At 37.7% G+C, this 16698-nt stretch overlaps 1 protein-coding gene across 1 annotated transcript; it reads right to left on the minus strand.

Annotated features, from left to right (window-relative positions):
• Positions 1-2414: 2414 nt before the first annotated feature.
• On the minus strand, positions 2415-4694 carry LOC125849287 (RING-H2 finger protein ATL46-like). Its single transcript, XM_049529347.1, has one exon. It carries the CDS (start codon positions 4006-4008, stop codon positions 2824-2826), a length of 1185 nt encoding a protein of 394 aa, XP_049385304.1. The 5' UTR covers positions 4009-4694; the 3' UTR covers positions 2415-2823.
• Between the last annotated feature and the right edge of the window lie 12004 nt (positions 4695-16698).

Consider the following 16698-nt stretch of genomic DNA (forward strand, 5'->3'; position numbering starts at 1 on the left):
AAGTTTTGGATTATTGCGTTTAAATGCTTTCCAGAAGGTAAGTCATTTACTAAAGAAAATGAAGATCACTTGAAGAATCATACAGAACAGAATGCATCAGAATAGAATTTCATCTGTTTTATTTACAATCTCATAATTAAATGAAGTAAGAGGTATATAATTTTTTATAGTTCAGTGATTAAAAAAAAAATTATACGCAAACACGTGACATGCATCTATTATTGCTCTCAGTTCACTAAATGTTCATATTTTTGGTAGGCCATTCTAAGAAATATCTATATTTCATTTTCTCTTTTCCATCATGCACCTGCTTAATTTCTGCTTTTTTAGTACGGTGCGTATTATATAACAACACAAAAAAGGAGAAATATTGTCATTTCGAATTGAACACCCAACCCCCACAATGATTCACCATAATTTAACTATATCAAACTATGATTAATTTCAATCCATGAAATAGTAGTACACACCAACTACTATGCCTCTCTGTTTGCTTTGAAGCTTCTGCTTATTTGTCTCTCTTTCTCTTCTCATTTTTATAATAAGGGAGAACCAAGTGCGGGACAGAAAACCAGTAAAAGAAGCTTCCAACCTTTTGTGACTTGAACCTACTATCTTAGTGTTCGAGGTAGAGGATGCTTATCAATCTGAGAAACCCAACCTCTTGGTCATAAAGATCAAAACTAAAAAGAAAAAAGAACGGAAAAAAGACAAATATACCCCAAATTTTGCAATTTAAAGCTAATGTACTTCTCATTAAAAGTAGCACATATATACTTTCGACGTCTTACAAACTTATTGAATTAAAAAAAAATCCTAAAATTGATTTTCTTTTTAATTCCAAAAATTTTATGTGGCTTTAAAAAATCACATAACCTATTTTCTTCGGTTGGGCCAAGTCTGGAGGTGTAAAAGGACTTTTTTAAAGACACATGATATTTTTGGAATTAAAAACCAATTTATGATTATTTTTTTTCAATTCAATAAATATGAGTTTGTTAATAAGAAGTGTAAATATGTTATATTTGTTAAACGGTAAATGTATATATGTGTTACTTATTTAACGAAGGGTATATAGATCTAAATCACAAAGGTGGGGTTTCTTTGCATCTTTTCCCAAAGTAGAATTATGATCAACGTACTAAGCTAGCGTTTGGCCATAGATTTCCAAATATTCTTGGCAAATATTATTTGGGTGAAATTTCACCATGTGTTTGGCTATAGTATTTGTGAAATATATTTCACTTTTTAGAAAAATATGATTTATACCCATAAGTTTTAAAAACTATCAAAACTAACCATAAGTTTGTATTACAAGTTAATTGGATCTTCGTTGCAACAAATAACAAGTAGTTTCCATGCCACTAGAGCAATGTGGTAGTTTGGAGTGAGTGCAACAAGCATCATTTCATACATCGTGAAGTAGACAAAGCATATGCCTTTGTTACCTTGAGCCGATTGTTCATCATTTTCATCAACAACCATATCATCACTTTCATATTCACTAAATATTTCATCATTACTTTGGTGTTCACGTAAAAAATTATGTAATACAACGCAAACAACTACTATAGAGGGTATTTTTGTAAAAGATAAAAGTTTGGTGTAAAATTTCAATTTTCAAAAGATCCCAAATAATGAGATTTGGCCCAAATACTAGAAAAAACTAGTATTTGGGAATTTGGGATATTTGCCAAAAATATTTGCCAAATAATGGCAAATTGTATGGACAAACATTATTTGCCAAATTTTCCCCCAAATATTATTTGGGAAATCTATGGCCAAACGGGCCCTAAGATTAAGCATGATTAGTGTTACTTAGCAGCAGAACAAAAAAGTAAATAAAGATAGCAGGATGAAATCTAACTGCACTATTTTAAGAAGTCAAATGACATGAAGTGATTCCAGTAAAGGGGTAATCCTACAGCAATACCTTTCTTGGATCCCACCAGGCCACCACTATTAAAGCACAAAAGATTGTGGTAACAACCTACCCCCCCCCCCCCCCCCCCCCCCCCCCCCCNCCCCCCCCACACACACACACACTTGCTAAATCAATCAAGATGCTTCATGGAAAAAAGAAAATCTTTCTTTCATTTACTAGGAATCAAGATAACCTAGTGGAGTTTCACTTTCCTGAGAGGCTGAGACTCAAAGATTGTTTAGAACTATGTGGAAATATAGCAGTCAATTGTTCTCAGAATCTAGCATTCCATTTTACTTTTAAAAACATTAAACAGCACACAAGCTTTATATGGTTGAGGACAGACAGGACACTTCTAAAGGGGTTATATTCCAATTTCTAGACATGTTTAAGGTTGTTTGTAACACAGGCAATACATATTGTGCATCATCTCTAATCTTAGCTCATCATGGCTAAAGATAGCACCTCATACTTCTGATTACAAGAATGCTTCTCAACCATATTGATATAAAATAAATTTGGCAACTGCAAGTATCAGGATGCAGCAAAGAAGCCAGTGTCGAGTGACTCGTGTCTAATAGAGTAATTAACATTTCAAGATTCAACAACAACATATTCAATATAATCCAACATGTAGGTCTGAAGAGGTGTAGAGTGTACGCAAACCTTACTTCTACATAGTAAGGATAGGGAGGTTGTTTCTGATAGACCCTCTGCTCAGAGATGACTATGTTGTAGGACTTCAAGAGATAAAATACAAATACAAGCAATCACAGCATACAAGAATGTATCGATTCTTCAATCTCAGATTGTTAATATGTAGCATATCAAAGAATTCCAGTACCTCTATGCCATCAGATAACAAAAAGATCAACAAAGAAACCAAACCATAATGTCCTTTAACTGTCTTCTGTTTTTGCCAACCATGGTAAGTCCATATTAGGACGCGGATCCTCCAATTGACATTCTGAAGAACTTGCAAATTTCCCTTTCTTAGACCAAAGCCAAATCTTGGAAAAAGAATAGCTATCCGTCTTCGTTCCAATGCCTATCCTTTTCCCATCCCCATCACCTTCTATTGATAAATTAGCACAACGTTCACGCAACTTGGCAAGCTTCACATTGTACGCGTTTTGCTCACTGCTCAAGTCTACCATAAGATTAAAATCACCCACCACATACTGATATGAACCCAATGAATAGCATCTCCTAGCATCCAAACTACTACTACTACTCTCTCCTTCTCCTTCTCCTTCTCCCTCCTCTGCACCAACATTCAATTTTTTAAACTTACCAAGTCTCACAGGAAATGTTGCTTTGTCAACTGCAACTTCCTCAATTTCAATTGTTTTCTGAGCAGCAGACAACACATGATCTCTATTACCAGCACATCCATCTTCTTCTATGGGGCTATCAAAATCAAAACCTGTTAAGAATCCGGGATCGAAAAGGGTTCCTCTACATAAGGGGCATGTTGAGTTTGTTAAGAGCCATGTATCTATGCAGTTGATATGGAAAGCATGGCTGCAAGTTGGGAGTAATCTCAACTTGTCCTTTTCAGAGAATTCACACAAACAAACAGCACAATCAAAGGGCTCTTTAGTAGGACCAACAACAACTTCTTTGTACACAAAGACAGGTAATGCATCAATAAAAGCTTGATCAAGACCAGACTCATGTTGATGGAAAAGCTGCTGCAATTGTCTTTGCAAGGCCTCAGAGCTAGAAACTTCTGGCTGTCTATTAGACTGAGATGATGATGGTGAAGAAGAAGAAGAAGAAGGGTGTTTGATAATAAATCTAACAAGCAAGTGGAGAAGACCTGATATGAAAAAGATAACAGCTAATATGACTATAATGATAAGAACAGCTGGACTAATTTTGTTCTCAGAAGAAGATGGAGAAAGGCTTGGTGCTTTGTGAAAATTAGAATTTGCACCAAATGAAGAGTGAGATGTGGGAGATAGAGAAGGGGCATATGCAAAGACATCACCTTTCTTATGGTGAATCCATGACATTTTCAAATGGGTATGCCCAAAATCCAATCTTTGCACTCTTCTAACTTCACTAAATAAACAGATCATCTTGAGCACATTCCAAGAAAAACCAAAGTTGGAACTACTTAAATTTTTTCACCGTCTCAAAAATAAAAGACTTCTTTCAAAGCATTAGAGGTTGCAGCCTTGCAGCAAGCTGGCTGTTGCTTAAAGCAGCAATTTGTTCAAGAATTGTACAATAAACAGAAAGATGATGACAAATTACACAGACAGAAAAAAGATAAAGGCCAAATCTTTAGCTGACAAGACACCCAAATAGCCAGAAATAGCAACCAAGACTGAATACACAAAGACCGTTTGAAAAAAATGGAATCTTTTCTTGCCTCAGCAAAAACAAGAATCCAAGATTAAGGTGGATCTAAGAACCTCTAATATGGGAAGACAAAAAAACAAAGTAAAGATTGAATCTTTCAGCATGTACAACTCTTAATCTCTCTCTGAATATCTCATACAGCAAATTATACATACAACTATATATATATATACTGACAAAGTGGCTGCAAGGGGGTTGAGATTTGGTGGGGGTGGGGTGTTGTTCTGAACTGGAAAAAGAAAGAGACAGATTTGGAAGAGCCAAAGTGAGGCAGTGACAAGTCGCTAGTCTCCAAGAATAAAGAGTAAAGAATGCCAAAAAGGAACAGCACAATTTGCTCTTTACTTCCCGATAAAATCAAAAGGAAAAAAAGTAAAAAAGAGAAAAGGGAAAGTAGTAAGAGAAAAAAAAACAAGTTTTAAATATTCGCACGCACCAAAAATAAGGCGCGTAAATTTTGGTAGTAATGGGCTTTTATTTACGTTTCCCGCGAGGCCCGTTTTGCCTAACGCGGGCCTTATTTAGATCTACGAAGGGGCCCAGATGAAATTTTTTAGTCAAACAACTCCCCCTCTTTACAACTTTTTCCTTTATTCGTGTTTTTTTTTAATTCGATAATTTTTTAAATTCAATATCTCACGTGGCTTGTTAAAGATCATAAAATTAAAAGATATTTTGTTATGTTATGTCACAAAATTCAAAACTCTTTTTTTATCTTCTTAAATTTTGTGTCAAGTTAAACTAAACACAAATTGAAATAGACGGTAAAGACAGTTTTACCATACCAACATAATTCATTTTACTTAAGGTAATTTACTTATTGAATAATCAGTCTAAGTTTACTATAGAGATTGATATGTACCTAATTTCTAAATAATACTATGATAGTGTTGCACAGTTGAATGTAAAATAATAATAATTGTATTTATGTAACTTACACCTTACATGTATAAGAGCAGAGAAATTAGAATCTTTTCATGCTACATTCCATTTGAGTAAAGATAAATTACAACTGAAACAATTTTATTTTGCAATGATATTTAGTGCACTGATATATACTACTGTAGCATTTAAAACTGAAAAAAGAAGTTGTTACTGTGGTCCCTGAGGGGTGCTTGTCATCCGAGCAACTTCCTCTGTTGAAATGTATGCGTCCACGAATATCAATGGGACCAAGTCCTCAACACAGTTACAGTAACAGACAGTAAAATAAATACTGAAAGTAAAGATTGCACAAACAACTTTACGTGGAAACCTCCTTGCTCAAGGGAATAAAACCACGATCTGGCCTGCCAGGACTTTTCAAACTGCTTTCACTAATCTTCTCTAAGCAAAAGTAAAAGCGAGTTTACAAAATGAGATTAGCCTGCTAATCTCCACACTAAGCAATACCTTCTATCACTTAGCTGAGCCAGAGCAGATACCACATTGCCCACTATACTAATCCTAACCGATTAATATAGACTTTTAGAGTAAGAACCTAAGTTACACTTAACTTAGTTCTTACAATGATTCACACAAGTTTGAAACGTTTCTATCACAAGTGAAACGAATCCTACAATATAAGAACTATTACAAGCAAACAAAAACATAGCTGGTGCAGAAAGCAATGGAAGCACTTCTACCAAGTCCCTTGCTGCTTTGAAGCTTGAAAGTTTCTCTCTTTGAATGAATGAATCAATAATGTTGTTTGTTGTTTGATATATACCATAAAGAGTTATTACCCAACATACAAACAACTTCGTCGCTTTTGATTGGTGAAGTACTCTACAGCTTCACCAACTCCCTGACACAGACAACTTTTATAGCTATACAACACTTTGACAACTGGACGAGTATTCATACTCTGCAGAGGACTAGGTCCCTACACTTGTGAGGAGATCATCAAAATATCTAGAAGCATAAGCACTTATCAATGTCCCATTTTTTTATGATGACAAACAACCTGCATAGCTCATCTCGTGAGTGCAATAACATTCATTCAAATAGTAGTGTATTCCCCTTTAATCAGTTTCCCTTTTAATCCCTTAGCCAATTGCCGATTGCACACAAAACAACTTCCCCCTTTTGACATCATTGTAAAGGTGAAGCAGTAAACATATCTAAGTGAAAAATGTAAGGTAGTGAAGAATTCAAGGCATCAAGTCACACAGAACATGCGTATGAGAGCAATAAGAGATCATAAAAGCACACATGAACGGGGCACAAAGTAGAAAAAGCATTATATCACATATACTGACCACTGTCGCTTAATCAAAATATAACGCCACAAGATTTTGGATTACAAGAGTGAACAAGACAAAATGAATTATACGGGAGACACATTTAGGACGGAGGGGGGAGGGGAGAGAGAGTGCGCATGAACAGAAGCATCTGTTCATCAGCATCTTCATGAGCCTTGATAATCTGCTTATTGAAGGCCTTAACTTCCTCACTAAGTGAGGCATTTGTCTTTAGCAGTTGTACATTTTCATCCCTTAATTTTTGTAACACTCTATCATTAGCATAACTGGTACCAGGCCCCCAGAGATTGTCTTCTAAAGTTCAGACTTGAGTTTAGCAATTTCAACCTCATTGTCATTTAGAAGACGGGTGAGATCATCCACTTCCCGTTTGAGAGTAGCTTGTTGTTCTAGAACCGCTGCTACTTGAGACCTACCCTTAGCAGGACCTTCTATGCACTCACATTCCAGTAGATTGGACTCAGTGAACATCTGTTTGGTGGTACCTTGCACCCTCTTTCCTAATGGTACCTCAAAATGATTGAAAACAAGGTTCAACAAGTACCCATATGGAATGCCATGCTTAGCCTGTTTCCAGGTCATTACTCTATGCATGTGCTCCAACATGATAGCAGGAAGATTGATTTCTTCAAGTTCAAGCTTCTCCATAAGAAATAAGTCAGCAGAAGATGCAACTATACGTTTTTCAATCCTAGGCACCAACACTTTGTTAATGAACTCAAACACCAACTGATATTCCCCTTTGAGGAGCTTCTTAGGCAGCCATGCACGCTTAATCTCTCTTTGTTTGGTGGCAAGCTTGGTGAATTCCCCAGATGGTTTACAGTCTTCAATGGCTCTAACTCCTTTTACAGGCACCCCCAGAATGATCCCAAGAGTTTCTTCGTCCAAGCATATTGTAATGTCCTTGATTGTGATTGTGATTCCTCCATCCTCCAGCAATTTCATTTTGTAAAAGAATTCACGTACCTCAGGTTCATGTAGATACAAAGCAGGTGGTTCAAACAAATGACTCTATTCTTGAATGGTGACAACATCAAATAAGGTAGCCATACCAAATTTTGTTATAATGCCAATGTCAAAGACTCTACCATTTAACATCTTTTAGTGTTCCATTTTTGCTATTCTCTCCTCCCTCGTCATATCTTCTTTTTTTCTTTGATTTTGAGCCCTGGGACAGGGTCCCTTTACGGGTTGTTCATCCACAATCTTTTTCACTTTTTCCTCTTTTTCTGAAAATTTTGGTTTTGTCACTTTCTTCTTCTTTGTAGGAGATTTGCTTGCCCTTTTCTGCGTTTCTTTCGATTTCACCTTTTCCTCCTCAGTTTCCCTCTTTTGTTTTACCACATCCCTAACAATATCCTCATATTGGGTCTCACTATCATCAACAGGCACATGAGTGGATATGGGTTCTACAGTCAATGATCCTTTTTTCTCATTTTCCTTATTCTCTCAGTTTGAGCAGTGTTTGCCTCCATAGCACTTCTTAGAACCTTTTGAGAAACACTTCTCGTTCCATACCTCTTCTTTTTTCCTTTTAGGTGAGCTTTGATAAGTTTTCCCTTTCCTTTTCTTTTTCTCTCATCTGCACTATCAGCACGTGTAGCAGGAGATACATCTTTAGGCAGCATTTTGGCAGTTTTCAACACATTACCCCTAATTTGTGAAGGGTTTGTTCCTCTCACACCTCTGCTTCTCCATCCAAGTTTAGGTTCTTCTTCTTCCTCCTCATCATTCACAACACCCAAGGAAATTGAAGTTTGGTCAAACACATGTTGACTTTAGTGTGGGACCTGATCCAGCGACCTGAGTTCTTGGTCCAATAATGTGGGTTAAGTATCTCCTCTTAATGAGGCTAAACTTTGAACAACCACTAATTCTGCCCCTGCTGTTAGTATACAAGAGTTCGGACCCTTTCCTTCTGGCAGATCTCCTTCAAACAGCCTTTCAGACATGGTAGACGACACCGTCATTGACCCAACTTTTGTTTCTTCAGAGAAAAGCTTAGCACCAGTTTTCGCCACAGATTGAGCCTCTGAATTCTGAGATTGTCACCAGAAAACACTAGGGTGGAGGAACAAACTAAGATTTCGTCAGACGGAGGAACATGAGAGGCTATGACTTCAGGCTGATGAGTGAAAGACTCATCCATTTCACCAGCCCCACAAATTGGAGTAGAGGGAAAATCCTCAAGAGTAGGAATGGAGAAGTCGAATGAATTAAGGTTTTCAACTTCCTGGGAGAAAGGAGTCTTTGAAAATGACTCAGAGTTAGACACTTTGAAGAGAAGAGAGAAGCAGAATATGGAGAGAAAATTTGAGATTTTAGAAGAAGGTTTAGGATTAATTGACCTTTGATTTTGAATGTTGAGAGAAATTTAGAGAGAATTAGTATTTAAAGTTGAAAGGGATCGGGTCCCAAAACTGGCGACCTTTGGTTTTAAAAGCGACTGGACATTTGAAACTGATGCGATGAATGGGCGAGTGACATGTGGCAATGATGTTGACAATTAGACAGTGTAGTATAAATGATACTAACCTCATGAGGTCTAGGTCCCTTTTTCAGTTTGTAATCTATCTGTGTGATTAAATCATTCTTTTAGCTAAACATATCATGAGTGTATACCTGCATTAAGGTACCTAAGATGAATCATTTTATGACCAACATTAAAACAAGTACATATACCTGCCCTCCTTAGTATAGTCAACAAGAAGGAAAATTTGTACAATTGTTAAGGAATCATGTGATTTTGTGCATCCCCAGCCTCATCCTATTTTTGGTGAAGGATTCTTTACTTAGAGCCTTTGTAAAGATGTCAACTGATCTTCAGTCTTGCAGAACTTCATCACCACATTTTGTTTTTCAACATTGTCCCTCAGAAAATGATGTCTCATATCTATATGTTTTGTCCTCTTATGCTGGACAGGATTCTTGGTCATATTCATGGCATTGGTGTTATCACAAATGAGAGGAATCGTGTCTGAGAGTACGCCAAAATCTTCCAACTGCTGTTTGATCCACAATAGTTGTGCACAACATGATGCAGCAACCATATACTCTGCATCTGTAGTAGATAATGCCACGAAATTCTGCTTCTTTATTCCCCATGAAATCAAAGCTGATCCTAGGAAGTGTGCCATGCCGGATGTGCTTTTTCGACCAGCCAGAAAACCTGCATAATCAGCATCAACATAACCTATAAGATCAAAATAATCACAAGTAGGGTAGAAGAGGACCAGGTCCTGAGTTCCTTCAAGTATCTCAGGATACGTTTGGCTGCCTTCAGGTAAGACTCATTTGGTGCTGCTTGAAATCTTGCACGCATCCCTACACTGAACACTATGTTTGGACTGCTTGCAGTAAGGTACAGAAGTGATCCAATAATTCCCCTATACATGGTCTGATTGACCTCCACGCCATTTTAATCTCTATCAAGTTTCACACTTGTACTCATAGGAGTATCCAGCACTTTTGCCTCAAGAAGATTAAATTTCTTGAGTAGCTCTTTGATATACTTCTCTTGGCATATTGAAATCCCTTGAGAGGTTTGTTTGATCTGCAAGCCTAGGAAGAAAGTGATCTCCCCCATCATGTTCATTTCGAACTCACTACTCATCAAAACAGCAAACTCTTTGCATAGTGAGTCTGAAGTAGCTCCAAATATGATATCATCTACGTACACCTGCACAATCAACAATTCCTTACCTCTAGATTTCAAGAACAAAATGTTATCAATTTTACCTCTCTTGAACCCATTGGCTAGCAGGAATTTTAATAGGCGTTCATACCAAGCTCTGGGAGCTTGCTTTAACCCATATAAAGCTTTGTAGGTCTGCATCTTCAAAGCCTGGGGGCTGTTTGACATATACTTCCTCATTCAGATTCCCATTCAAGAAAGCACTCTTGACATCCATCTAAAACAGCTTGAACTCCATGTGAGCGGCAAATGCTATTAAGATTCTGATGGCTTCCATTCTAACTACAGAAGCAAAGGTCTCATCATAATCAATCCCTTCTTCTTGGTTATAACCTTGCACCACAAGCCTTGATTTATGGTAATGATGTCATGCTTATCGAGTTTATTTCTAAAGACCCATCTCATCCCAATAATAGTTCTGTCAATTGGTCTGGGACCAGGTGCCACACTTTGCTTCTCTCAAACTGATGAAGTTCCTCCTGCATTAAAGTTACCCAATCCACATCCTGCAATGCTTCTTTGATGTTTTTTGGTTCAATGGATGATATGAATGCTGAATGAGCAACTAGATTTCTTGATTTAGATCTAGTTTGAATTCTTGAGTTAAGTGGAGAGATGAGATTGTCCAGTGGATGTAAAGATTGATGCTTCCACCCGGACTTTCTGGTAATCTCTTCTTCTCTGTCAGCATCAGACTCACCTTCATCTTCTTCAAGATTTTGAGACACTGTTTCCTGTAATGAGCCCGAGGGACCAGGTTCTCCTGAGTGGATGTGAAGATTGATGCTTCCCCCCGGACTTTCTGGTAATCTCTTATTCTCTGTCAGCATCATACTCACCTTCATCTTCTTTAAGATTTTGAGATACTGTTTCCTGTAATGAGCCCGAGGGACCAGGTCCTCCTGAGTGTTCTTCTTCCTTCTCTTTTGTACCCTGATCAGTTTATTATTTGTTCATCAACTCCTCGAACTCGTAGTCTTCACTACTTTCATTCCTTGAACCAGATTCATCAAACTTGATGTACACGCTCTCTTCAACACAAAGAGTTCTTTTGTTAAACACCCTGTAAGCCTTGCTTGTAGATGAGTACCCAACAAATACACCCTTATCACTCCTGGCATCAAACTTGCCTAAATCATTTTTTCCATTACTCACCACAAAACATTTGCACCAAAATGGTTTAAGATGTGCAATTGAGGGTGTTTTGTCATATAACAGCTCATAGGGAGTTTTCTTGATAACAGATCTGATAAGGCATTTGTTTGTCACATATCATGTTGTATTAACTGCCTCAGCCCAGAAATTCATCTCAAGTTCTGAATCAATCAGTATAGTTCTAGCGATCTCCACTAGAGTTCTGTTCTTTCTTTCAACAACTCCATTTTGTTGAGGAGTTCTTGGTGCTGAGAAGTTGTGATTGATTCAATTTTCTGCACAAAACCTTTCGAGTATAGAGTTCTCAAACTCTATACCATGATCAGATCTAATACTGGCTATCTTGCAATTTATCTTCAATTGGATGGCTTTTGAAAAGGTGATCAGTTGTCCAATTGCCTCATCTTTCGTCCGCAGGAACAGGTTCCAAGTAAACCTGGCAAAATCATCAACAATGACAAGAATATATTTCTTACCTCCTCTGCTTTGGATTCTGATAAGTCCACATAAGTCCATGTGGAGCAGCTCCAGAGGTCTCGTTGTACTGACTCCTTTCTTAGCTTTGAATGACGACTTAGTTTATTTCCCTTTAGCACAGACATCACGGACTTATCAATTGAAAACTTCAGTTTTGGCAATCCACGGACCAAGTCCCCTGTAACAAGCTTGTTCAACAATGAAGTACTCACATGACCCAGTCGTCGATGCCACAAATTTGTATCATCAGTTTGAGCACTCAAATATGATAGATCATCTCCCTCAATGGAATCCAAATCTGCAACATACATATTTTTAACTCTCGTAGCAGACATGACAACCCGTTTGGTAATGCGATTTGCAACCAAACATTTATCAGCCATGAACTTAACTTCATTTACTTTATCACAGATTTGTGAAATGCTCAACAGATTATATTTTAAACCCTTCACATAGTGTACATTGTTTATCGAATTATGAGTCGATCTCCTTATCCTGCCAATACCAAGGATAGAGCCCTTCTTTCTACCACCAAACGACACACCACCACCTTGGTGTGCTTTCAAAGAGAGGGAGTCTGAAGTGTCTCCGGTCATGTGCCTTGAGCATCCACTGTCCATGTACCAACACTGACTCTTTCCTCTCTTCTGCATAAGAATCATTTGTTAGATTTAGAAACCCACTTCAAACGGAGTTCCCAATAACTATCAAACGGCTTGATAAGAAACCTTCCTATCCAGGGAGGGAAAGTGTTTTTACTGAATGATAACGGGGACCAGGTCCCTTGTGTTCCCTTTTATCATTGTTTTCAGATCTAACAAATTTCACATGATTTTCTTTTGTTTTTCTCAGAATCTCACACTTTTCTTTTAGATGGCCATTACGCCCACAGTGAGTGCACAACCAATTGTCAGATACAGACACATATTTGCTATGAGGATTATAGGGAGGTTCTATTGGCCTATATCTCATCCCTTTCTTTCCATTGAAACTCTGATTAGGCATGTTAAAAAGTATCTTACAGGAATCAGTCCACTTTAGAGAGTGGCTTAACTCTTGCTTGACCCTACACAAATCCTTTCCTAGTTGGGAATGTTTCAAGAGAAGCAACTAGCTTAGACTCCAAAATTTTAAGCTTTTCTTCCAATTCTTCCTCGAAGATGCTAAGCTTTCTCTTTCCACTCACTGAAGTACCAGGATACTCCTCAGGAATTATGTTGCTAATTTCTAGAGTACTTATCCTTACGCTCATTTCAGAAACTTGAGACTTGAGAGTTGAATTCTCATCCTCACACAAATTTAATTTTTCATTTAATATTAAGTTTTCAGTGGTTCGTTCATCAATAAAATCAATAAGCAGGGCAGCAAGTTTCCTCAGTTTTTCAACAGAAAAAGTATCTAGATCATCCTTAAGATGAAAAAGAGTTACCTCATCTGGATCTTCTTCATCATCAGATTTAGCCATCAAGGAGAAAATGGAGTTGAAAAATACTTTCATCATCTTCAATGGCCATCATTGAAACATCCTCATGGCTCTCTGCATCTTCTTCTGACTCACTTGAATTATCGCCCCATACGGCAAAGGCTTTTCTCACCAACTAATCAGCATGAGTCTTCCTCCGAGCATTGTCTGGGACCAGGTCCCTCTTGTGCGATCTGATGTCATGAGTTTCCTATTTTTGACTGGGGCAGTCCCTCATAAAGTGACCAGGCTTGCCACATTTATGACATAGATCATTTGCAGTAGTAGTTCTACTGGTAGAGGCTTTATTTTGGAAACCTCCATGCTTCTTTATGATCTTTTGAAATCTTCTAGTGACATACGTCATCTCATCCTCCTCCTCAGTCACCTCACTTTGAGATGTTTTCAAAGGACTTCTCCTTCTTTCCTTCCTTCACAGTTGTCCCCTGTTTCTTGTTCATATCGTAAGTCTGGAGATTCCAAATCAGTTCATCCATGGAAGAGTCATTAGATCTTTGGCTTCTGTTATGGCATCCACCTTGCTTTCCCAAGATTTAGGAAGCACTTTGAGGATCTTGCGGATTTGCTTGTTCACAGGAATAGGCTCACCTAGTCCTCTCAGCTCGTTGGTGATAAAGGTGAATCTTGAGTTCATCTAAAAAATGGTCTCCCCTTCCTTCATAATGAAATTTTCGTACTGAGTGGTGAACATATCAACCTTAAACTTTTTGACTCGCTGGGTTCCTTCATGGGCTATTTGTAGACAATTCCATATCTCCTTAGCAGTCTCACAAGCAGATATTCTATTGTATTCGTCTGCTCCAATTCCACATACCAGAATCTTCTTTACTTTGTAGTTCTTTTCAAAAAAAATTCCTATCTGCCTCATTGTAATCTTTTCTAGTTTTGACAACAATAATGGTGAGCTCCCCATCCTTAACCTCCTTTGTAGGAATATATGGTCCATCAAGGATAATGTCCCACAGCTCAGAGTCTTCAACGTTGATGTAGTCATGCATTTGATTTGTCCACCATCCATAGTACTGGCCATTGAAACGAGGTGGCCTTGTAGAAGATTGTCCTTTCTCCATATTGGGTGGAGCAGTGATTTCTTCAGGATCTTTCCTTTTCTTAGTGTTAACCAAACTGAAAAGTCAAGCTCTGATACCACTTGTTGAAATGTATGCGTACACGAATATCGATGGGACCAGGTCCTCAACACAGTTACAATAATAGACAGTAAAATAAATACTGAAAGTAAAGATTGCACAAACAACTTTACGTGAAAACCTCCTTGCTCAAGGGAGTAAACCACGACATGGCCTGCCAGGACTTTTCAAACTGCTTTCACTAATCTTCTCCAAGCAAAAGTAAAAGCGAGTTTACAAAATGAGATTAGCCTGCTAATCTCCACACTAAGCAATACCTCATATCACTTAGCTGAGCCAGAGCAGATACCACACTGCCCACTATACTAATCCTAACCGATTAATATAGATTTTTAGAGTAAGAACCTAAGTTACACTTAACCTAGTTCTTACAATTATTCACACAAGTTTGAAACGTTTCTATCACAAGTGAAACGAATCCTACAATATAAGAACTATTACAATCAAACAAAAATACAGCTGGTGCAGAAAGCAATGGAAGCACTTCTATCAGGTCCCTTGTTGCGTTAAAGCTTGAAAGTTTTTCTCTTTGAATGAATGAATCAATAATGTTGTTTGTTGTTTGATATATACCATGAAGAGTTATTGCCCAACATACAAACAACCTCGTCGCTTCTGATTGGTGAAGTACTCTGCAGCTTCACCAACTCCCTGACACAGACAGCTTTTACAGTTATACAACACTTTGACAACTGGACGAGTATTCATACTCTGCAGAGGACCAGGTCTCCGCACTTGTGAGGAGATCATCAAAACATCTAGGAGCATAAGCACTTATCACTCTCCAACTCCCTCTTGTCAGGTTGCGACTATATAATCTAAATGTTTGATTATATTTTTTTTCACCATTCAAATTGTGATGAAATATTCTAATTCTGCCACAACTTTTGTCTCTTGTAAGGATTATCGTCAATAGTCAATACTATATCTATCCCCCACATCACATTCACACAGACAACAGGAAAATACTTGGTACTTGCACCAACTATTTTGTGCCATATTAAATAATTTAACATCACTATTTAGAGTGGAAATACACATCACTTAATTAAGGTAATTGGTAAGTGATAAATGTGTGTATCACATACACGTCCTGTGTTCATTGCTTTGATACAAACACTTTTGGTGATTAAGTTCAATTTATCCAGAGACAATTGGTAGTGGGGAGCAACCGTCCCACCAACATCTCCCTTAAGCACAACTTAGAAATAGAGTTTGCTTGATGCATGTCCCAACATATGAATTCGTTTTATTCTGTAAGTAGTTTTCTTCATGTTGGGCGACAACTTGGAATGGGTTTTTTCAACTATAGTCAATGCATTTGACAAATATGCTAATGGTACACTACGAGGAAAACAACAACTAATTCTTCAACTGTTTCTCCCACATATCAGCCAATGTCTCAGCAGCCTAGGTTTACAGTGGCAGAAACAAGTTCAAAGGTCGAGTGGATCGCGAATTTGCAGCAGTAAGTCAAGATCTGGCTCTATTGTAGCAGGGAAGAGAATATTATCTTCACAGCTCTTTGACAGATGTTTTATTTCCATGGCATGATGGCATTTTTAATTCAAAGGACAAATGACTGAAATTCATGTGCTGAAAACAGCATGAAAAGGGAAACAGAAACGGCATATGTGGCTACTTTTCTTGCTAAGTCCTTCAGAAAAGAACTACTTAGTAGATTCAGAGTAAGAAATTAATCTATTAAGCGTTTGTTCTTAATTCACAACACACTTATTTACACATTCTCCACAACAGAGCTAGAATACATAGATCAAGAATATCGAAGATGCTTATGTAAGATTGGCCATCTATAGAGACACTACCTGAAACGCACAAATATTCAAGTAAAGAATGACACTACTACCTGATTTCACACAAAGACAAGCCATGGAACCTCCAGCTTCAGTTTAGGCGCTTAACTTTGCTCAGACATCACCTCTGATAATAACCATCAAATATGGTCTCCAAGGAAATACACTAACCAGCGAGAGTCACCAAACATCTCTGTGGCTCACTTTTTGTAAGAGCCCTATTTCGAGTTGTTCGAGGTTTTCATAATACAGAACTTAAATGCCTATATATCCCAAAACTATTAACAACACATATCACATCCAGGAAATCAGGACAAGTACAAGGATAATTGTTCTTGCCAGAAAAAGAAAGATGCAACTTCTCTTGGAACTTTTAGCAGCAATGTA

The sequence above is a fragment of the Solanum stenotomum genome, chromosome 12 (genome assembly GCF_019186545.1).
Source record: "Solanum stenotomum isolate F172 chromosome 12, ASM1918654v1, whole genome shotgun sequence".
NCBI lineage: Eukaryota > Viridiplantae > Streptophyta > Magnoliopsida > Solanales > Solanaceae > Solanum > Solanum stenotomum.

Excerpts from the sequence above, each read along its gene's own strand:
- LOC125849287 (XM_049529347.1), bottom strand. The coding sequence starts at position 4,008 with ATGATCTGTTTATTTAGTGAAGTTAGAAGAGTGCAAAGATTGGATTTT.